The 24,849-nt window shown below is 40.5% G+C and overlaps 1 protein-coding gene across 2 annotated transcripts in view; it reads right to left on the bottom strand.

The window, feature by feature from the left end:
• Positions 1 to 4,816: 4,816 nt before the first annotated feature.
• The window catches only part of ZNF365 (zinc finger protein 365), a 143,792-nt gene continuing 123,759 nt past the window's right edge, over positions 4,817 to 24,849 (bottom strand). For both annotated transcript variants that reach the window (XM_075612973.1, XM_075612974.1), the window contains exons 4-5: positions 21,635 to 21,675; positions 4,817 to 7,797 (exon numbers count right to left, since the gene is read on the bottom strand). In XM_075612973.1, coding sequence (XP_075469088.1) covers positions 7,545 to 7,797; positions 21,635 to 21,675 — 294 coding nt within the window. In that variant the 3' untranslated portion in view covers positions 4,817 to 7,544. The remainder of the gene's footprint in view (positions 7,798 to 21,634; positions 21,676 to 24,849) is intronic.

The raw sequence follows: 24,849 nt of genomic DNA, 5'->3' as shown, positions 1-24,849 counted from the left end.
CTTTTACTCCTGTGACTCCCTGCCCCATCTACCTACTGTGACTCTCTGCCCACTCCGGGATCCTGTGAATCTCTTCCCCCTCTGACTCTTGTGACTCTCTGCCCACTCTGACTCTTTGCTAACTTGGACTCACTGCCCCATCTGATTTTCCTGCCCCTTATGACTACCTGCCCTCTCTGTCTCCACTGCCCCCTTTGACTCCCTACCCCCACTCTCTGTCTGTCTGTCTCTGTCTCCTGTGACACTATCTGTCTCTTTATTCTGTGATAATCTTCCTGTCCTGTGTTTTCTGTGACCCTATTGTAGGGGTGTCTAGGCAAGTGAGCATTGTGGTTAGGAGTGTCCCAAGAGGGAAAAAGTTGAAACCCACGGCCCTATTGTGAATTTGAATTTCACAACTGAGATCCTGCACTACTACTTATAGGAGACACTCAAAGGATCTACCACACTCTTGAACCCAACTTCCATCATGTTAGTGGGCTTAATACGTCGATTTTATTCACCACACACTACCCAACTGTTTTGCACTATATTTTCTTTGTTCTTAGTTTTAAACTGTACATACCTGGGACTCTTTTGGGCTCTGATGTTTTTTTTTTGCATCTATTGGAGGGAGTTAGAAAATCATTTTTGGTCATACAGGGATAGTATTTCATTTATTGTATTACCCTCAAATTTTATTTCATTTTTGTACAGCAAAAAGTACACATTTGAACCATACAGATGCAGCGGCCGTTATTCGAACATATCACGCGTTGTATACTTCGGAAAACTCATGTTATGGCTCGTCATTACCGCGTTCTGATTCGTGTTTTATCGAGTGCAGAAAATTGCATTTTAGTGTTCTGGTTTTTAAACACATGCAAATTGACACAGCACTGTACTGTACACATTACAAGTCATTCATTTCTGCCATGGAAACATGAAGAATTGCACCCAAAGAAATTGGGATCCATGAAATTCAAACAACGAAAATGGCTCCATGATATGTTCGAATAACGGCCGCTGCATCTGTACATGAAATAAGCTGATACAAAATACATAGTGTACAAATGATTAAAAAAAACTTAGGGGTCTATTCTATAAGCCTCGATAACCCACTTATTGAGCTTTTTTTAGCCTAATACTATTCTGTAAGCCTTGATAAGTGGGCGATAAAGGCATGAATTGCCAATTTTTGCAGCCATCCAAAACACATCGCCGGGTGAGCGGCGATAAGCCACTTATGAGCATGTTCTGAAACTCGTGCAATTCTAGTAGTTTCGATTAGTTTATCGAGGCTAATCGCGGCTCTAGATTGGCAATTTTCTCCCAAAATCCTCACACTAGGAAAAGTTGGCATGAAGCTGGGGAGAAGCTGCTGAGAAGGCGGCAAGAGAGGACTTGGGAAAAAAATTAATTTTTCCTGCATCGGATTGATGCCAGGATTCTCCGGAGTTGATACCCATTAATATCAGCTCCAGAGACCCCCAGCATGAATCCCATGCCATAAAAGTGCATTTACAGTCAACTTCATTACCTTAGCGGCTAACCCTAAAATGTGACGTCACCTGCCATATATAAGGCCTGTACGTCTCATTTACCAGACGGTCTCAACGAGGCAACATCCGTTTGGATTTACCATGGGGTTGGATTGAAAGAAGGAGATAGAAGATAGAACAAAATAAGAAAATAATGACAGAAGAAAAGAGAAGAAGGTGAAAGAAAATTAAAGAAAGAAGATTTTTTTTACCTGAAGCTAATCTTCAAGGTGGATGGAGTTGGATTGCGGGTGATGACGTCGCGGGTCGAGAGCTTGCAGATACACCGGGATTCGGAGGGTGAAGACTTCTAAAGGTAAGATACAGCTCTGCTGTACTCCACGCAGCATGAACGCGGCCAATCGTCCCAGGCACCCACGCTTATCGCGATTGCTTTGTTGAATTTCATGGATTCTGTTTCTTTGTGTGCAATGAAATGAATGAATTGCAATGTGTAGAGTACTGTGCTACTGTGTCAATTTAAGGTGTTTAAAAACCAGAACTCTAAAATGCCATTTTTTGCAGTCGCCGCACTCAAGTCTTAAGGTGGTAAGGTTGGAGGACATCCCGCGTCATGACATTGGTATTCCGATGTACAAAAATCCCATGATTTGTTTAAATAACGGCCGCTGCAGCTGTAAATATTGAATGTATGTAATTGTCTTTTTTCAGGTTTTTTTATTGTATTTATTTATTTTTATGTTATTGCTTGCCCATTGACTGATAATGTATTAATCTGTGTCCCTTTAGGGTACAGATAAATACAGTGACAGCCAATGCATTTTTTGGCAAATGCTGGTTTTCAATTGATTGTTACAGTATGTTTCTATTTCTGTTTATTGTTTGGATTAAATTGTTTGAAATTTGGATGGCTTGATTTTAGTACATTTTAGGATTGGTTAGCATTTTAAATTAATTAATTGTTTTGTTGGCTAGTGGTTTAAATTGATTAATTGTTTTGTTGGCTAGTGCTTTTATTTCTTTAATTGATTGGTTGGCTAGTTCTTTTATTTCTTTAATTTATTGGTTGGCTAGTGCATTTATTTCTTTAATTGATTTGTTGGCTAGTACTTTTATTTCTTGAATTGGTTGAATAGCTGTTTATTTAATTGTAGTCTTATGTTTTGGAATAACATAATTTTCATTATTTTGCTGTTTAAGTAATAGGTTAATTTTATTGACTTGTACTATTAGGCTTTTTATTTCTTTTATTGTTGGGGTGTTTAGGTGCTTGTGTATATCTTTTATTATTGTGTATTTTTGGCCTTCATGCTTTTTTATTAAGTTGCCCCTTGACTGCTATAGTGACTTATCATGCCCATATTATATGGGTATGATGTACCACTATGGCAATCAATGGGTAGAGGGTGGGTATAGTGGGCCCAGGGTTGGTGGTTAGGCCTTCCGGGTGAGTAGAAGGGGACAGGGGTTAAACCCTTAATTACTATAGTGGTTATTAACCGCTAAGGTGATTAAGGGGTTAGGGCCATTAGATTGTATTTTTTTTTCATCTACTCTTGCTGGCAAAGGAGGACATGGACCTGGAGTACGCTGATGAGGAGGTCCTTCATGATGGCACGGGTACTGTAAGTAGAAAGTTTTATTTACTTTATTTATACTGTCTGGTTATCGTTTAATTTTATAATGGGCAAATGAGCTATTATCCATATCTGGATAATAGTTATTTTGCCCATTAATGTACTGTATGTGTTGTGGAGGGTTGTTGGGGGAAGAGGAGGTGGGTATTAGAGTTGTTGTGTTTATTTTTGTTTCTTGGGGGTAGAGGGATTGGGTGAAGGGGGTAGTAACCCCAAAAGTGGGTATTTAGGCCTTTTGGGGGGGTGCGGGACTGGTTAACCCCTTAATTACCATAGCGGTTCCCACCGCTATGGTATTAAAGGGGTTAACTCATCCAGCAACCTTTCAGCCAGGCCAATCTACCCAACCTGGGACTACTACCCCCTTCATCCACCCCCTCTGCCCCAAGAAACAGGCTATTGAAGTTTAACCTCTTCATTGCCATAATGGCTAGGCTATTCGCTAAGGTAATGAAACTGTTTAATATACATTTTATTACTAGTGTATATGAGCAGGGGGTCTCCGGAGCAGAACCGCGTTGATTTAAGGTCCGGGACCCCCTGCTTCCCGAGATATAGGCCCCGTTATGGAGTGCCGGGAACTCCTACGCATTTAAATCCCACGGTCACGTGACGCGAGGCATTTAAATACATAGGAAATACCGGCACCCCATAATGGGGTCTGTACCTTGGGAAGCAGGGGGGCACGGACCTCAAATCAATGCTGTTCTGCTCCGGAGACCCCCGGCTCACGTACACCAGTATTAAAAAAAATATTAAAATCTTGCGATGGCTGGCGAGATATGTGTCGGCCAGATCACTGCAGGTCACCGGGTGAGCCCTTTTTAGAGAGGCGAACATCACGTCGCTGGCTACTCGCCAGTGTTGGGCATTTGGCTATCGCAGGTATTCGAGACTTTCTGATACCGTGACAGCAACGCTCAAAAAACTGGCGCCGTAACCGGCACAGCGATTTTTTTTTATAATGTCCAAGTAATAAAACGTACAAATATACATAACTGTTAACTTGTGTGTGTGTGGGGGGGTTGGGGGGACCGGGGAAAGGGAATCTCTAGTTCAGACCTTGCTCTCTTATGTCCAATGATCCTACTTTTCTTATTTCTTTCCTTCTCTTCCTCCGTGTGATCCGGGGTTTTACCCCTTGTTTTTTAATAGTACTTTTCAACGCAATTGTCACTATCACCTTTATTCTATCCACTTGGATATTGAGTTTTTGTATTAAAATAATTTTGCACAGCTGAAAGTTCTTTTTTTTTTTTTTACACGTTTTCAGCATTCAAATCCACATTGTGATAAATTGTGCTACTGTAGTGCCGACGGTTATTCTAACACAAACCAGAGGCAATCGCCAAAAAAACCCAGGTATATGCTGGGTACATGCTGGGTCTTGTTTAAGGCAAGTTTAAGGCATTTCTGCATTGACTAATGGCCATAAGATTAACAGCGGGGGTCCCTGGCAGTTCCATTCAAACTGAATGGGACTGCCAGGGACCCCTGCTGTGTTAATCGGATGGGTCATTAGTCAATGCAGAAATGCCTTAAACTTGCCTTAAACTAGCCAGCATGTTCCCAGCATGTAAACGGGCTAGTTTAAGGCAAGCCTTAGAATACTCGTTGTCTCGTCGGTACGTTGTGAACTTGTGATATCATGATCGTTAATGGCATAGGATAAAACTGTAGGGTGAAGTAAAGAGCAAAAAAAACAGGAATAATTACACAGGTATAATCAATTTATTTTATGCTTTTTAAAAAATTTATGACAGCATTAGCTCACAATACCGTACAAGTCACTAATTCTGCAAAGTTTAACTGAGTCATATCATACTGCTAAGTTTAGTGTGATGTTTGAAACCATTCTGGTGATAGAGAAACGTCTAATGTTTTAAATTAATATTGACAACTACTCTTATAAAAAATATCTCTTCTGAGCTTTTATAATTAAAAATCACAGATGTAACAATAACCAAAATAATCAAAATACCCCTTTCATCAAATTATATACACCCTATTAATGTGATAACATGAATCTATGCAAGCACCTTACAGCAACACTTCAGACTTGGATAAGCTTAAAATGTCCCATTAATCTATAATCAATGGTTTTATCTTAAATGGTCATTCAAGTGTCTTTGATTTTATTTTTTAGACCAAGACCTGTTTTATGATAAATAAACAGTAAATAATAACTGTTATGATGGCTAACTTACACGATTTCTGTAAATAATAAGTTATTATCATTGTGTGCATGATGCAATTCACAACCGTTTATTTGTAGATTTCATTAGCACTAGAAAATCATTGTATCAATGCATAAAGATTGGTGACTCGCTGGAAACAACAATTAAAAGCAATCTCACAATTTTTGATATTTGTGACTTGTGCATCAACACAGAGATTGGCCAAACAAAATGTTTGTGTCAAAATTCTTCAGGCTGCTAATTTGATACTGGTATACAGATGTACTGTAACAGACGTTATTGCACTCACTGGCAAGTTGCTGCGGGATGTAAACAACACACCAGCGGGGAAATCAGCCATGTACAGAAATGGCGCGACTAACATTCTATTTCAGCCGGCGGCTGCAATAACGTCTGCTACATCTGTTAGGTCTGTTAAAAGAATATTCCCTTTAAGAGTGAAATGATCATAAAAGAAAATAAATATCATACTGACATAGAAATTAAAAATGCATATCTGTAACCCTTTTAATGGATCATTTTTTTATGTGATCATGGGTATAGATTTGCAAACCTGTCCCGGTTAACATCTCAGAAGATCCCGCGATTCGCAAGACAACAAAATATTACTGAAGACAATTCTCGGTTTATTTATGTACATTTCTGTTAAATTTCCCAATATTTGTCAACCTTTTTTTACTACAATATATTCACAAATGTTGTCTTTTTTTGGCGAAGAGCTATATCTTTGACTTTTTTCCATGCCAGGAATCTCCCAAATTTGCAATCTAGCATAAACATTTAGCCAATCTGTAATCATGCAATCACTGTAATAGCAATCACACTACCCTGATCCTTATCTCTGAAGATTGCCTTTAGAGCCGGTGGAGTACAAGAGAAGGCCTATTTTTCTTTTAGCTTAGATCACTTGTGCAGCCCTCTGAAAGCCCTCAAAAAGTCTGCACGAACAGCACAAAATCATGTGCTCTTGTACATGTCAGTATTTCTGCACTTTACAAAACAGCTTTAGAGTTCTGAATAAGGGAAATAATTGCATATTTATGTACTTTATATTTTAAAAAATAGGTGACAGACTTTTACTCCATTTATTTCCATGGCACGAAGAAATATTACACAGAAATCCCATAACCAATTTTATATCCCATTACACTCACTAAATTGAGTTTATTGTTGATTCCTCGCAGATGGTGCTGGAACTCCCAAAAAGCATATCAGAACTCGATCGCCCTAAATCCCCCCCACAAATATAAGTCCTACACTATGTATATTAAGAACTATTCAGAGGATACCAAAAAGGAAGCATAAGCTTAATGCAGAGGGTGCAAACATTGAGATAATCCTGATCTGTCTGTATATACTGTATGTATATGTGTATGTGTATGCACACAGTGATAAAGGTAAATTAAATCACAATAGGGTAAAGTGTCAGTTTATGTCTCATTTTAATTTGCCAGTTTCCAAGACTTCTTTTTATCTCTTTGTTGCTTATTCATTTGTCTCTATAGCTTTTCATTTATGCAATCTGATATGTTCAGTTATTTATGGCATTTCTGAGCTTTTTTCATGCCATTATTTTAACTGTGGTTGTCATAGATAAACAAAGAAGAGACATGGTTGATCTCTACTGACCCTCATGAATGGCATATTGCACTAATTGTTGCAAAATGTAGGCCATCTACAACACACATTTGGTCTAAATTACCAATTTATACATCTACTGCCCACTGCAACAGATATATGTAATAAGGTACAAATGACTAATATAGATAATTATTATATCACTGAGGTAATATTTTCTTCCTATTCCCACTTCATGGCTGTAGTAGGACTGTCATTAATAATAGCACCAACCTAACTAAGAAGAGTGACAGAAAAGCAGGAAAGGAGGGAGACTGTTTTCCATTAAGTCCTCAAGCAATTACTTATGATGAAGCCTAGAGTGTAAAGACTGTGTAGAGAGACAGTTGCAACCTGTTAGGAAACGAGCAAGAAAAGATTATCTGGAAACAGGAAACTAAGCAACAACCCAACAGGATAAATATATTATTAGGATTTTCTAAGCACTAGAAAGTCAGTCGGATGTAGTGATTTTCAGTGTTTTTCACATATTAACTGACATATTAACAGTAATCCATACTATTACAACTTTTATGTTATTAAAATCTTATGGATCAGTAATGTTCCTTTTAAAAGGAAGAGACTAGTACTTTTACAAAAATCTAGATCATTTAGTATTGTTTATAAACAGTATTACACATGCCTGTTTTTTTCCCCATTTTGGATTTGTTGTGAACTTTTCTGCCGGTAACCGTCGGATCGCCTTTCTTCTGCGATTTCCAAAGATCTCTAGGACAATCTGAAGACTCATATAACAATTTCATTGGCTGTATTCCCACTCGGTTAATATACATTCGCCCTTTTTGAACAGACTGGGGTCTGACATCGTGCATACTATTTATAGGGTGGTGATTTCCTCGGTTCCTGAAAAATGACATAAATTTGACATAAGTTTATACAACTGGTTCATCACAAAGAGAGCAAGTTGTCATAGTGGTGCTAAGGAGGTTTTCCACATATGTAATCATACGCCAACTTCCATAAAGGAAGGTCTTGAAAGTTTACTGTATGTACAGGTGCGCCGACGAGTATTCTAAACCTTGCCTTGGAAAATGTTTGGCAAACACCAACAAGACTCAGGTACATGCTGGGTACATGCTGCGACATTTCAGTGACATTTGTGCAGACAGATTAATGGCCCATCGGATTAACACAGCGGGGGTCCCTGGCAGTCCCATTCAAGTTTTAGAATACTCCTCGGCGCATCTGTACAACTATACTGTATTAAGATTGCTGTGGTTGATTTAATAAAAAGTATTACAATTTGCAAAGAATCTACAAATCTGAAGGACTACAAAAATGCTGCACGATAAACTTAATGATAAAATAATGTTTCATGTGTTAAAAGATCTTAACATTTTTGTGAAGATCAATGTTTTAATTTGGCTATTGTTATCACCGTTTGGCTCAAAATTCTGTCTTGTGAGATATTGTATACAGTACAATACAGTTTATACAGTACAGGAGCAGTGAAATCTATTTATTTTTAATAAATCCACATAACCATACTTAGTTTAAATATCAAATAAATGGACAAAGTCGTTAAGACAAATATTCAGCTTGTCCCATGTGACTTTTTCCTTTTTTTTTTGCAGATTGCTTTTTTCAGCTTTGCCAAAACTAAATGAGCTAGATCAGGGGTGTGCAAACCGGGGGGCACACACAATTCTCAGGGGGGGGTGAGGGGGGGAGGGTGCAGTTCTTACAGAGGCCCCGCACTCTTCCCCAAAGCATTTAAATTAAATGTGTCCTCTGTAAATTCCCTTACTTGGTCTCCACCACCTTTGGCCGCAAAGTCACATGACGTTGTGACATCAGAAGATGCCGGAGAACAGGAAAGGGGGGGGGGGTGCAGGCAGGGGGGGAGAGCAGGCGGGGGGAGCAAGAAGGGGGGAGCAGACTGAAAAGTTTGCGCACCTTTGAACCAGATAATCTAGTTAATCTTAGAGCTCAGCAATAAACAGGGTATTACACTGAATAACATTGCATAGTACCCAATTTCTCTGCTCAATAATTTCATCCACAACAATGCAGTACATATAATATTAGACATATTAAATATTAGACAATAGAGTAGCATAATCTTCTTTATTTACACTGATTTTTATATTCATTTTTAAAATAACCTATTTCCTCAATTCTAAGACGCACCTTTTATTCGATTTTCACATGTCTGAAATCGGGGTGCGTCTTAGAATCGATGTCAGCGAAGGACGAAGTGTGCGGCAGCAGGAGAGGTCCCACGTCTGCAGATGGTTGAAGATGGACAGCGGGCAGGAGTGCGGTGGCAGGACAGGTCCCAAGTCTGCAGGTGAATGAACATAAGAATACAGCGGGCGTGTGGAGGCGGCTAATCGATCAAAATAGCAGGAGAAGAGCAGCGTAGGGGAACGGCTTAGGAGGTGCACACTTTAACACCGGAAGTTGACCGATGTCTGACTTCCGGTTATAGTGTGCACCTCCAAAGCCGTTCCCCTATGCCACTCTGCTCCTGCTCAGCTCTCCTGCTATTATGATCTCCTGCCGCCGCACCCCACCGCCCGCTGTCTTCTTATCTTCATTCACCTGCAGACTTTGGACCTGTCCTGCTGCCGCACACCCACCCGCTGTCCATCTTCAACCATCTGCAGACGTGGGACTTCTCCTGCCTCCGCCGCCACCTTCATCCTCCTCTGACATGGGACCTCTCCTGAAACATGATAAGTGAAAAAGTAATTTTCCCCGACTGTAATGGCCAAATCGATGGTGCGTCTAATAATCGAAGGCGTCTTACAATCGAGGAAATACGGTAAGTAAAGCTGTAACTCATGGGTAATTACATCTTCCTAAGGAAGCCAATGAAAAATAAATTGACCTGCTACAGTATATGAAACTACCCATTTAACTGAATTGTTAACCAGAAGTCTAAGGGAAAAAATACCAATTATTAAAATAAAATCTTCTCCAGTCCTGATTCAAAATATCCAGAGCATTTGTGGAATATTTAGAGTACATTGCAAACAAGAACCATACAATGATTTAACAATTTGTAATTGTATCTATGTCAATCTATTTGCTGCTGATGTGAAAGCAACTATAAATAATGTGCTTCCTGTGTAAACTATAAATGCAGGATTGCAGGATTAATAACATTTTAGCTATACTACTCATTAAGAAATAACACCTAAAATTATCACAATGTCTGATGTTATGTCCTTTGCAAATACTGATATGGACTGTGGGTCAAAATCATACTGAGAAACAGGTGCAAACTCTAACAGTATCAAGGAAATGTGGTAAAAAAAAGGTGGGAAATTCTTCTTTTAGTGAGCTCTGGGTAGAAGATATTTATTTCTGGGAGCAATATAAAAGAATTATACATTTATGATGAATATGACAAATAAGTCAGATATATAGGCCTTATATACTAAGCAGTGTTACTCCATTGTAGTTATGGACAATTTAAGTGAATTCAGTTTAAGGTGCCTAATGACAAGGAGAAGGTGTTTTGCGATATGGGAGGTGCCTTATGGAGTGACACTGTTTAATAAATATAAAAAAATGACTTGAATGGAGCCTTAAGGAGTCTTCCACCATGGAAGGTGTCTCATAGAGCAGCACTTCTTAAATATAAGTGTAGCCAGGTCACCACCCTCTGCCCTGCGACCCCCGTTACCTCCGTGGCCAGGATTGATGGTGGGTGCTGCCGGAGCCAAGCGGCAGACCCGCCGGCCATTCTGGAGGGTGGGGGCCGAGCAGGGAGCACTCCGGTGCTCCGGTGGTCCCCGGCGGCTCCCGTGCAGGGCGCCGCCATCTTACGCGAGTTCGCGCATGCGCAGTGAGTGCCGGCGGCCCTGATGAGTTGCGCATGCGCAGTGATAAGCGCGCGAACCCTAGCCTACCAGGGAAGGCTCTTGGAAGGGACTACAAGTCCCATGAGCCTCAGCAGCACCCCACCTGATGCCAGGGAGCCAATAAGGCTACAGGAGCTCCCTGCTTGCAGATAGATACATTTCGCGCGCTGGAGAAGCGAGGCAGTCAAGACCAGGAAGAGCTAGGGGAAAGAAGTGAGTGAACGTCCTGAAAGAAATGGAGACCACTGGGATTTTGACAGAGTCTCGGAGTCCTTACGCCTCCCCCATAATGGTGGTAAGGAAGAAGAACAGATCTGTGACACTGTGTGTCGATTATCGAACCCTGAATCATCGTACGGTACCTGACCAATACAACCTTCCTCACAGTGAAGAGATTCTGAATCCTCTAACCAGGAGTCAGTGGTTCAGTGTTCTCGATTTACGATCTGGGTACTATCAGGTACCTATGAGTGCGGAGGATCAGGAAAAGACAGCCTTTGTCTGCCCCCTGGGTTTCTACCAATTTACGCGTATGCCCCAAGGTATATGTGGAGCTCCTGCTACCTTCCAGCGACTGATGGAGAAACCAATCGGCGACATGAACCCTCGGGAGTGTCTTGTCTACCTGGATGACATCATTGTCTTCGGAAAGAACCTGGAGGAGCACGAAGAGAGGCTGCTTAAGGTGATAGACCATCTTGGAAAAGAAGGATTGAAGTTGTCCCTCGTCAAGTGTCGGTTCTGTCACACCTTGGTGACTTACGTGGGACACATCGTGTCTGCCCAAGGAATTGCTACCGATCCGGCCAAAATAGAAGTGGTAGTGAACTGGCCGCGTCCCGAGAATGTCACGGAACTGCGATCATTCCTGGGTTTCTGTGGGCATTACCGTCGCTTCGTGGAAGGGTACTGTAGTCGAGCCAAACCACTGAACAATCTTTTGAAGATATACCCCGAAGACACAGGAAGGAAGGCCACGTCGGCCCATCAAGCGTTTGGCGATAAGTGGATGTCCGAGTGTGAACAGGCCTTCCTGAACTTGAAGAAAAGCCTGACCGAAGCACCAGTGCTTGCAAATGCTGATCCCGAACAACCATATATTCTGCATATGGATGCCAGCCTCAAGGGACTGGGCGCTGTCTTACATCAGAAGCACCCGGAGGGTCTTCGACCTGTAGCCTATGTCAGCCGCAGTTTGACCCCCAGTGAACAAAAGTACCCCGTACACAAGTTAGAGTTTCTGGCTCTCAAATGGGCAGGAAAAAAGGGGGGGGGGTGGGAAAGGACAATCAGGCCATATGGATAAAGATACACCACTTTTGATCACACAATATAACAAATGTAGTCAAGAAGTCCAAAATATTGTTCGCAAACATTGGAATATTTTATCATTAGATGCGAGTCTAAAAAAATTTGTGACAAAAGGTCCACGGTTTGTGTATCGGAAAGCCAAGACAATAGCTTCCTTTGTAGCTCCTAGCTATGTTAATACTTCTACTTACACTAGGAAGTTTACTACAAAGGGGTCCTTCAGATGTGGAGGATGTAAAATCTGCCAATTTATGGTACCCTCAGTCCAATTTGAAAGTGCTCTCTCTGGGTGGTCATTTCCTATAAAAACTTTCATTAATTGTGATACACAATACGTGATATATCTACTCACGTGTAAATGTGGAATTAATTACGTAGGAAGAACAACTAGATCCTTGAAAGTTAGGATATTAGAACACATTAGGTTAATTAAAAAATTAGACCAATCACACCCAGTATCGAAGCATTTTTCTACCTGTGCACAAGGAGGGTTAAAAGGTTTCACAGTAAGGGGCATTGAAAGGGTGTTCTTGAATGAGAGGAAAGGCGATTTGCTCAATTTTTTGGACCGCAGGGAGGCTTATTGGATATTCATACTACAAACTAGAGCCCCCTGCGGTCTGAATATTGAGTGGAACTTGAGCCATTTTTTAATTAAAATGTGTTTATATTACAGTATTCTGCTTGAGATTCGACATTGATTAGATCGTTATTATGGTACCTGTTTATTCCACTTAATGGTCACTCACTTGTAATGAAGGCTAGGAATTATTCACATTGAGTATATCGATGAACTAATGATTGATTTATTATTATTGCAATTTTTATTAACATTGTAGATTCACTATTACATACTCCAGGGAGGATGCATACATTACTAGAGAAATAGGATGTCTTTAGTCTATTTCTTCATTCATTTTATTATAATGTCTATAGGCTTTATATAGATATCACTGTGCTCTAGCTGGAATTTATGTACTTGTTTTTAATTTTAGTTAAGTGTTTGGAGATTTATCGAATGTGGTTTTACCTATTTTCACTGTGGAATGTTATATTATGGAGAGGGGTTACCTGCGTGGATAGGATATAATACTCTGGCACTGTATATCCTGGTATTTGTAATTATGTGTGATATATTTTTATTTACAATGCTGATATATGCCATTTACAATTTACAATTTTTTACTCATTGTCATATTCTCTAATCTTCCGGGGCCGTCAGGAGCGATATCCAGTAGGGGGGAGTGTCAGTTGCCCTTTTCCAATCTCTGATTGGCTTAGTGGTGGCGCCTCTGTACCTATGGGAGGTCGTGAGGGGCGTGCCTTGGGAGACAGATGAGTACTCGGTGGCATGGTGTTGATGTAGTCACCCTCCTTATTCGCTTCCCTGATGTGCGCGTGTGCGTGGCGAGCAGGGGGCGTGTACATCGGTTGATACATTTATGTCACGGTGACGCTTCGCGTGACGTCACACGCATGCGCGGTAGGGTTGCGGCGGAGCTTTTCAGTCTTGCTATGCATCCGGGGTCTAGAATTGGTCTGTCAGGTAATCCTCTCGTAGGTGCGCATGCGCATGATGGCCGAGCATGGGTGGGCGAACCAAGAAGGGTTTGCTTTCAGTTGCGATGGCGGCGCCCGCCGTGACGTCATGCGCATTGGGGTTTTTTGAATGAAATTTACCAGGTGATCTGATTTAGCCTCATTTATTGGGGGTATATAGGATGCCCCTTTACTATATGTTCCACACTCCTTGATAAAGGACCTACTCGTCCGAAACGCATAGGAGGTTATTTGTTGCCCCCCCTGGGGCTATGTTTGTCATCAGATATGTTCTGAATTAAATGGTTCTATCTTTTATACCACCTGACTCCCTGGCAGTGCGCCTGTGCTTTTTTGTTCTCAAATGGGCAATCATAGAAAAACTCCACGATTACCTCTACGGTGTCACATTTGAGGTAAGGACGGATAACAATCCCCTCACGTACATCAATACCTCTGCCAAATTGGATGCAGCAAGACACCGATGGCTGGCAACTCTATGTAATTACCGATTCTCTCTGAAGTATAAGCCGGGGCCTTTGAACATTGGAGCTGACGCACTATCACGACGACCAGGACTAAGTGCTACTCCCGATGATGATGAATGGGAAGAGATACTGGGACCAGGGATGCGAGCAATGTGTAGCATAGCAGCCGTCATCAATGATCAAGTGGCCTTCTCTGAATTGCGGGCTGCAGATTCCTTAGGATGCCAGTCACAGCCTACTGCAATCCCAAGGGAATGAACATAACGCATGATAAGGTCATACGATGAAGGACCTAGTGGACTACCAAATGAGAGATCCAATAATCAGCATCATTCGGAAAGCTGTTCAAAGAAAGAATCCAGCCCTACTGAAACGTGCCCCCAGAGACATGGTCGCGTTGCTAATGCGGGAGGTGGACAATTTTGAGATTGACAATTGCTTGCTCTATAGGGTAGTACAATATTACGACCACCGTGATAGGCGACAACTGGTTCTACCCCAAAACTTGAGATATATGGTGTTGAAGTCTCTACATGATGAACATGGGCATCTCGGCGTAGAGAAGAACTTTGGATTGATCAGAGACCGCTTCTTCTGGCCAAGGATGCGGGAAGCGGTAGAACAATACTGCCGCCGTTGTTCCCTGTGTATTCAACGCAAGACCTTGCCTACAAGAACAGCGCCCATGGCCCATCTGAAGAGTTCTGGTCCAATGGACCTAGTGTGTATGGACTTTTTGTGCATTGAGCCCGATAGCCGAGGAATATGCAACGTGCTGGTCATCACGGACCATTACACCCGGTATGCGCAAGCCTTCCCCACAAAAGACCAGAAGGCCATCACAGTGGCGAAGATATTATGGGAGAAGTACTTCCTTTACTACGGTCTTCCAAATCGGCTTCACTCAGACCAAGGTCGCGATTTTGAGAGCACTCTGATCCGGGAGTTGCTCAAAATGCTGAACATTGCTAAATCACGGACGACTCCGTACCATCCCGAAGGAGATGCTTTGCCAGAACGATTCAATCGGACCTTATTGGACACGCTCGGGATTTTGCAAAGGCTTTTGACACAGTTGATCATGTTATCCTGCTTAACAAACTCCAGAGCTCTGGAATAGGGAAACATGCTTTAAACTGGTTTCAGTCCTACCTATCAGGAAGATCCCAACATGTGTCCATCTCAGGCTCTAACTCCAACCCCCTGGATATCACCTGTGGTGTCCCGCAAGGCTCTGTTCTGGGGCCCCTACTCTTCTCAGTGTTCATTAATGATCTTCCCACAGCTTGTAAGGAAGCCTCAATACACATGTATGCAGATGACACAATCCTGTATGCACACAGCCATAGCCTCTCTGACCTTCAACACATACTTCAGTCTGACTTTTTGAGACTCGAAAACTGGATTTCCCAAAACAAACTGTTTTTAAACACTGACAAGACGGTAACAATGGTATTTGGGACCAAGACTAAATTTGTAAAGCTTCCAGTGACTGAGCTCCTGATTAGAACCAACGCTAAAACCACCCTAACACCTGTCACTAGTTTTAAATACCTGGGCTTATGGTTTGACTCCCACTTAACATTCGGGATGCACATTGATACCCTGACAACCAAAACCTATGCCAAACTAGGGGTACTTTACAGGAACAAATCCTCCCTAAGTCTCCTGGTCAGAAAGCGTATTGCACAGCAGATGCTAATGCCAATTATTGACTATGGAGACATAGTATATGGCTCGGCTCCTCAAACCCACCTTAGCAAACTTGACACCCTCTACAATTCAATTTGTCGTTTTGTTCTCCAATGCAACTACAACACACATCACTGCGAAATGCTCAAAGAACTAGATTGGTCATCACTAGAGTCTAGGCGCAAAGTTTACCTTTCCTGTCTCACCCTCAAATACTTTCTGGGCAAGCTACCCAGCTACCTGAACAAGCTCCTCACCCCTACCACATGCAGTACCTATCACCTGAGATCAGACTCCAAAAGACTATTCATGGTCCCAAGACTCAACAAAGTATCCGGACGTTCCTCCTTCTCCTTCCGTGCACCCCAAAACTGGAACAACCTACCAGAGACTCTCATATCCACCACCAGCTTAAGTTCTTTCAAATCTAAGGCTGTCTCACACTTTAATCTGGTCTGTAACTGTTTCATACGCTCATAATATATATTTTCTTTAACTGTGCATGCAATGTCTTGTATATAATGTATACCTTGTTCATTTATGTAACTGTATTTGTAACCATGTATTATTTTGTTTTACTCTGTGCCCAGGACATACTTGAAAACGAGAGGTAACTCTCAATGTATTACTTCCTGGTAAAATATTTTTATAAATAAATAAAAATAAAATTAAAGGGTGCTCAGAAGACTGAATGGAGTCGACACGTGGAGACCCTGGTCCACGCGTAAAATTGTACCCGCCACGAGTCAACTGGATTCTCCCCATACTTCCTTATGTTTGGGCGAGAGGCGAGACTGCCAGTAGATGTACGGCTTTGAGAATCAACGGATGGGATACACAATGCTACCCATTTCAAATATGTTCAAAGACTCAAGGACAGTTTGCAGCAAGCCTACCAACAGGCTGAGGAATCTACAGCTAAACTGAATGCTGGCAACAAAGACGATATGACCATAAAGTCAAGTATCGGGAGCTACGTCCTGGGGACGCTGTGTTACTTCATAATCTGGGAGTCCCTGGAAAACATAAATTGGCTGGCCTCCCGGTCTATCGCATCAAAGACACTGAAGGCCAGGTAAAGGTATGGCATAGAAATCATCTCCTGCCCATACCTCAAGTAGGGGATAACGAATTGGAAGTGCCCACTGCTTCGCTCGATGGAGAGTCAGATGGCCCAGAGACTGTAGTAAATGCCACCTCTGAGGATCCTATGGAAGGAACCTCTCAAATGGGCCTTCCGACCGCGGGGGTATCTCCCGAAGGAGCTATGGGTAAAGGGACCCTTGGTCCAACGACAGACACGTTGACTCCAATGAGCCAGCCATTAGATCCACAGAGCCCATGCTTTGTGCCTCAAATAGACTGTTCAGAGACATTTCTCCCCTCAAGGGAAGAGGCTGAGCCTCAGGACTGTACTTATCACTCCCCAGAGGGAGTTGCTGAAGAACAGCTCCGTAGGAGCCAAAGAGTAAGGTACCCTCCAAACCGGGTAACCTATGATCAAATTGGGGCACCCCATTATGAGGCTCAGCAGTGGTCTTGGGGCAAAATTCAATCCGTGATTGCGATGCTCACAGAATTGTGTAACATTGTTTAAAGTCGATGCAATGTGCTAAGTTATATTCGTATCCTATCCATCCCATCCTGGTCCCAGACGCCCCTCTACGTGGGACTACTGTTCGTGTACACTTTATGTGTGAAATGCCTTTACTCACTGTCTGCTTGTGAGTATAACCTTTGCAAAATTTCATAGGATTACCATTTTTGTGCTATACAGTACTGTACTATTTTTGTGATCTCTCTTTTACATGTGCATGGTGTCCCGCTCCCTTGTCACTTCTACCCACTACGTCCCAGGGGAAACGAAGACTTTCCCATCTTGTCTAGGTTGAGTGGGTATCCTTCGTTTATTCATTTTAGTTATATAATATATGTTTATTGCACTTTTTTGGGTTATTTTCTTGTAGTGAGCCCTGGTTACCAGAGGGTGTCACTATTTCACTGTTTTAATTTGGATTATTTCTTTGTGGCACTATCTCCTCTTGAGCGCCAACCCTGGTTATTTTCTTGCTAAAGTAATACACAATGCCTACAGATGCAGCGGCCATAATTTTAACAAATGCCGAATCCTTTTTCATGAGCTCTGCTGTATTCCTCGTGGTATTCATGCCACATTCCCACGTTCACGCTGCCTTCTCACCGCCTTCACACCCCCAGGCACCCGCGGTTTACCGCGGTTGATCATGATTTAATCTAATGGTTTTGGATTTCTTTGGGTGCAATTCTTCGCGTATCCGCCAGGTGGAAGAAATTAATGAATTGTAATGTGTACAGTTCTGTCTGTACTACTGTGTCAATTTGCAGGTGTTTAAAAACCAGATAAAACCAAAGTCTAAAGTACCAAGGTAGTCCATTGTGATTCAAACTTGAAGACGTTATCAAATTTAGGCGCTTCATAATAAAAACGTATAAAACGCAAACCTGGGTGCTTTTTTCTAAATTCCTACAGTATAATTGCACAATTGCTGGCTGGACTGTACCCCATATGTACACCGTACTGTACATATATCAAAAAAACTTGACATTCACATTGAATGAGAAGTCAGGGCTTTTCACACGTGCGCATGCGTGTTTGAAAACGGCCTCAAGAAGACTACACAAAGCGTCCAATTAAATTAATAGCTTTGGGGAGGTGTCGATAAGCATTTGAAATACTTTAGGATGTGTGTGTGTGTGTGTGTGTGTGTGTGTGTGTGTGTGTGTGTGTGTGTGTGTGTGTGTGTGTGTGTGTGTGTGTGTGTGTGTGTGTGTGTGTGTGTGTGTGTGTGTGTAGGGGGTGTGTGCTACTACTCAAATTTACAGTAGCTTTCCAGACCAGGCATGTGTCTAATAAATCGATCTGGGGGGAGGTGTCGATAAGCAGTTCAATTCACTTTGGTTTGTTAGGCTTACAGTGTGTGTGTGTCTGTGGGGGGGGGGTGTGTATGTAGGATTATTAGTAAAAATTACAGTATGCCACCCACCTCATAAAGTACAGTATACATGACTGTAGTGTAGAATTATAAAGCTAGTGATTGATTCTAAGAATAGCAAAAATTGTTATGCAAGCCCATGTCGAGAAAAAAAAAGGGGGGGGGGATTCAGACTTGAAATTCACATTGAATGAGAAGTCATTCTCGCCAAATCCCCCAGAAGGATTTACAGTATCACACTGATCAGGGTGTGCAGGATTATAAAAGAAAAACACAGTACAAGTGCGCAACTATAATGAATAAACAGAGTGAATTGAAATAAAGTGCATTAACCACTTAATACCCAAGTGAGTATAAGTAACTAGGTTACCAATAAGGAGCGTCTGCTGCTGTGATAGGGTGGTCCAAGACCCTGAATCTAGATAAAACAAAACACAAAACAGCGCACAACGCTCATGGTGAAGTAAGAATAACAATTTATATTAAAAAGTAATTCAAGGTTCTGCGTACTCCAGGTAGATAAGTCCCAAGCTCATTTATGAAGTGGCCTTTATAGTTGCTACGAAACTAGTTGGAATTATACTTTTATTGATCTACTAGTACCCTTAGTATTTTATCACTTTGCTGGTTAAGTGAAGATGGCGTGGGAGGCAGAGCTGACCCTGATCAGTGAGACTGTCCCTCTACCAGCTACTCCTAAACGGAGCTTGGGACTTATCTACCTGGATTACGTGGAAGCCTAAAGGGAACCCTCTGCTTCTAAAGTGCACAGCAGATGAAAGCACAGCCTGATACAGTATGACTGCAGATTCCTGACATTGGGTGATCCGCTGCAGCCTTCTCCTGTGTCCTGATACCTGAGTGGTAACAACTGTCATAGTTACAGTTACATGCCTGTTTTACCTTTATCTGATGTACGCAGAACCTTGAATTACTTTTTAATATAAATTGTTCATTCTTACTTCACCATGAGCGTTGTGCGCTGTTTTGTGTTTTGTTTTGTGCAGGATTATACCTGTACCTGTAGTTCAAAGACATACATGCATGCGCCTAAATGTGATGACAAGCATATGTGCTTCAACAAGGTTCCAACGAGACATACACGCATGTGCATAAAATAAAAACGGTATGAAAAGAAGAGCAAGCCTACAGTGGCAAAAGTTGAAAGTATTGAATAATAAATAATACATATAGAATAAAAGATATACATTTTTATTTTTGGAGTTTCTTAGCAGAGACATACTGTACAAAAAAATATTTCACATTCGGAAGAAGAAGCGACGTTGTATTTTTATATTACTCATTTTTCCTTTATTATCCTGTACAAATACAACACTTCATTCGTACAATTTCCCATGCACACCATACAGTATGAACTCATAACGTTAATCTTCAAATTACAATTACACACAGACACTTGCAGAACTATATGGCAATAAAAGACAGGTTGAATTGCTATTGGCTTTCTAAGAAAACTCGACATTGAGTTTCTCGACAGTATTGCAGACCGCGCTAAAATGCAATTTTTCGCGTGTTAAGGTAGTAAGGTTGGAAGAAATCGCGCACCATCAGATTGATATTCTGAGGTATACATGCGTGATTTGCTAAAATAATGGCCGCTTCAGCTGTAGGATGTGTATTGGGCACACTGAGTTTTATGGACTTTGATTGTGCACCCTTGTGAGCCCCTGTCAGCACTCCTTTGGCCCATATTTCCATCGTTTGCTGCTTGACGTGGATCCAGTGACATCCCACAGGGCGACCGCATGCAAGTCTAGCGGGACTTGCTTCTGGTATACAAACTGGCACTGTGTAAGAACTGCTGTGTTGCCCGTTGCTCTGTGGACCGGAGCGCGTCTCAGTGAGACGGGGACAGATCATCGCAGTTCATCGTTGCCGTGACCCAATTGGGAAGGTTACCTTGCTGCCATTGGGAGAAAATATACCCATGAGAGACTCTTACGGTGATCGGTGGCTGCTGGTGACATATATGGGAAGCCTTGCTGAATACTGCTGTTGGTAACATGTGCCTGATTTCATGTATTGCCCATATTTTTAAGTATTGATGTACGAGCAAATTTTTCACCTTCACTTCATTTCAATATAATTGAAAATATTATACTATGAGTTGTGCGCTGTTTTTTCTCTTTTTTTCACTAGTTCTATCGGATGTCGAGCCATCAGAGGTTTTACAGCTGCAGACTCCTATATTTGTATTAATAAGGTTTTATATTTTTCACTATAATACTTGATACACCATTAGTAATTCACAAAGTCACTTTCTTGTGTTTTTACTATTTTTCATGTGATTGTATACACTTGGTTGAAGGGTTAAGATTATCCCTATATACACAATTTAGAGCGCAGATTTTTTTTACTTTATTTCTATTTCCTCCAAAATGCATACAGAACTAAGTTCATCTTATGATACAGTCTCAGTTCTCTCTTTTTTCCAAAACTTTTTGAAGATGACATAGTTCTTTATTGTTTTATTTAGCTACTATGGATTTGGTAGCATTTCCTGGCAAACATTGTAACCCATTGCTGGGATCCTAGTTTGTTTTACAGTAGTTTGATTTTAAGAATTGAAAATGAAGCTTACAATAAGTAGCTGGTTCAAGATAGGAGCAGGACAGCAGTTTCAAAGGATACCAGATTATGAAATCAGAAGCACAAATTGCTGCTTTTAAATGACAAAGGAAATCAAAATAATATTAATATTAAGGACAGAAATAACTTTAGTTTTGGTTATTTATAAAAAGTAGATTTTTTTTAATGCTACTATAGTGTTTGCAGAACAGTTGTCAAAATGAACAAGGAGTATGTATTAAATCGAAAAAAATGTGGTTTAAATGCATATACCTACTGGCATTTGCTTTTCCTGCTTGTTGTCAGAATGTGTCCTACCTGAGGGAAAGAAAAGATAAAGATTTTTTTTAACAATATAATATATTGTTACAGAAATGTATTCAAATGCTGTTATTTAATTTACCATAGATATCTTAGCAGTGGAAAAGGCCCAAATTTGCATAACACCAATAATCGCGGTACCATGTGCAGTAAGACCATGCGGGTGAAGCTCACTATACATCTACAGTACACTCATTACGGCATTCCAAAATATACTACAATATACAGTGTGATAAAAGTATTTAAGTGTTAGGTTAAGGATGCGGTCAAAGTGAGACTCCGAGTGGTTACAATTGTATTGATCTTTGTCATAAGTTATACTATACACTACCCATAAATTGAGGGAGGAATAAGCACAAGCCGGTCAAATTTACAAACTTAACAACATTTTTTTTTAAAAATGTTCACTGCAATAGTTTCAAATATTTTTTCTTCTTCAAATCTAACACTTACTTTAATTTTATAGAGATTGTATAATGCTATAGGGTAGCTGCATCTCCCCAAAAATATTATTTTCCTCAAAAGTTAAAGAAACACATACCATGGTAAAGCAAGTACAAATTATATTGGGATACACAAAAAGAAACAGATGTACTGTTCACTCATAAAAAAAATATTTCTAATAAGCATATATAGTTTGTCCATTATTACTCTGTCTTGCACACTCGCTGTGGATGTGTGTTGGTGTCGCCAAATTAAATTCTTTGGTCAATTTCGAGTTTGCCGCGTCACATTTTTTTTGCAAAATAATGCCCACGTTATGTCAGTGTAACGGCTAGACTTAACGAGTTTCACATCTGTCTGGTCACTTCTTCAGAGGTGTGGAATACAGTACATTTCTCTTTCAAGTGGAGTCATATGTATATATGTAGTGGTCACTAGAGGGATAGTTAATTGAAAAAGAGGAAAAAATGTAACTCCTTATTGCTAATAATGTAAACTGTATAAAATAAAAAGAATAAAGGGGCAGGGAAAAACTCCTACATAATGGAAAAATATTATTTGATAATCACAATACAGGCATACCCCACATTAACGTACGCAATGGGACCGGAGCATGTATGTAAAGTGAAAATGTACTTAAAGTGAAGCACTACCTTTTCCCCACTTATCGATGCATGTACTGTACTGCAAACATCATATACGTGCATAACTAATGTAAAAAACGCATGTGTAACAGGCTTTATTGTCTCCCCGCTTGCGCACAGCTTCAGTACAGGTAGGGAGCCGGTATTGCTGTTCAGGATGTGCTGACAGGCGCATGCGTGAGCTGCCGTTTGCCTATTGAGTGAGATGTACTTACTCGCGAGTGTACTTAAAGTGAGTGTCCTTAAACCGAGGTATGCCTGTAATGATAATTAATCCAAAGACAAGATATAACAAAATTGATTATGTAAATGTATCTCTCAAAATGTTGGATTTATAAGAACAATAATATCTAACACAATGTTCAAAAATGCCTATTTGTTTAAATGTGTGACTAAAAACCATTTTAACCAAGATACTAAAATAATCACTTCATATGGATACTGGCTCAATCAGAGAAATCGGGTAACACTTATAAAAACAAAAAAAAGATAGTTTTAATACAGAAGACTGAGAATCACACACTCTCTTATCTGACGAATAATTTAGTCTAAATTTCCCCAACGGAATATTCGTTAACAAGCATCAATAGTGATTGCTTTTAAAGTTAAAAATCAACATTTTTGTAAAATGTTCTACTTTGTATACTGAAATTAGGAGGAAAAAAAAGTAAAATGGATGGAATGAGGATACAGGTAGAAGTGAAAGCAAAACCCTGATCATTATTATTAATATAAACTAAGAAATAAAATGATCAATGCAACTTCTCTCATCGATCGATTTTTCTCCTCTTTTTCAATTAACTATCCCCATGATGACCAATATTTGCCGAAAAGCTCTCTTATCGCCGATTTATCAGAGCTTACTGAATAGCAGTAGGCTTTTTTGGCGATACGGTGGCGATAAGTGGCTTATTGTTGCTTACTGCATAGGCCCATGTCTCATAATGGGGAAAAAATCTTCCTGAATTCCTAAATTCTTCCTGTCTTCAGTAATGCTCCATAGGATTTCTCTCTGAATCAACATCCTTCCTATGTTTAACTTATTTGGTATATCCTTGAATACATTTTCTTTCTAAAAAGATGCCTAACCTTTTCTTAAAGATATCTATTGTATCTGTCATCACAGTCTCCCTAGGTAATACATTCTACATTTTGTTTATACTGTTTAGTTAAAGCCAAGTTTAAAAAAACTTTTATACAACATTAGGGTAAGAAAAATAGGGTAGGGGTACAAAAGCAACAATTCCACATTTTAACTGCCATTAGTGCAGCTGATGAAATCTTTTTCCTCCAATCTCAAGGGATGACCATGTGTCATTTGTACTGTACTTTGGATGGAAAGTTCCCACAAAAGTTCCTTGCATTGACCTTACAGTAAGTATCTTTGTAAATAGTTATCATATCGCCTCTTGGATAACTTTTATTAAATGTAAACAAACCTAATTTGGATATTATTTCCTCATAAGGCAGATATTCTATCCCCTTTACTAATTTGGTAGCTCTTTTATGCACTTTTTTCAGTTCAATAATGTCCTTTTTATGGCATGGTGCCCAAGACGGTATTATATATTCAAGGTTTGGGGTTACTAAGGTTTTCTACAGTGGCAAAATGATGTTGTCTTCCCTTACATCCATACATGTTTTATGCATGATAATATCTTACATTAAGTCTTGACCTAATTTTTCCTCATTTATTTTGTAGGTCGTGTTTATTCTTGCTTTCCTAATGCATAACCTTACATTAATTAGTTTTAAAGCTCATCTGCCATTTACCTGACCAAGCTTCTTGTCTAGCCAAAGCCTTCTGTAGAGAAATTACATTCAAGGAATTAATAAAGCTCTTGTTTTTACCAATAAAGTTCCTTGCACCCTCCATTACCATTTTCTAGAATACATGCCCAGCCAGCCCAGATGCCAGCACCCTGAGAAGGTAATTAGAAATGGTGAAGACCACTGTATATAAGACACCTTGATGTAGCTGGATAAAGAGGGGTTACATTTGGCGCCCAACATGAGTCTGGGCATAATAAAGAACATTCTTGTTTTGTGATTTGCTCATTTTTGAACTTTTGGAGCGAAGAGT

The sequence above is a fragment of the Ascaphus truei genome, chromosome 8, assembly GCF_040206685.1.
Source record: "Ascaphus truei isolate aAscTru1 chromosome 8, aAscTru1.hap1, whole genome shotgun sequence".
NCBI classification, from domain to species: domain Eukaryota; kingdom Metazoa; phylum Chordata; class Amphibia; order Anura; family Ascaphidae; genus Ascaphus; species Ascaphus truei.
This window is presented reverse-complemented; position numbering and strand designations above follow the sequence as displayed.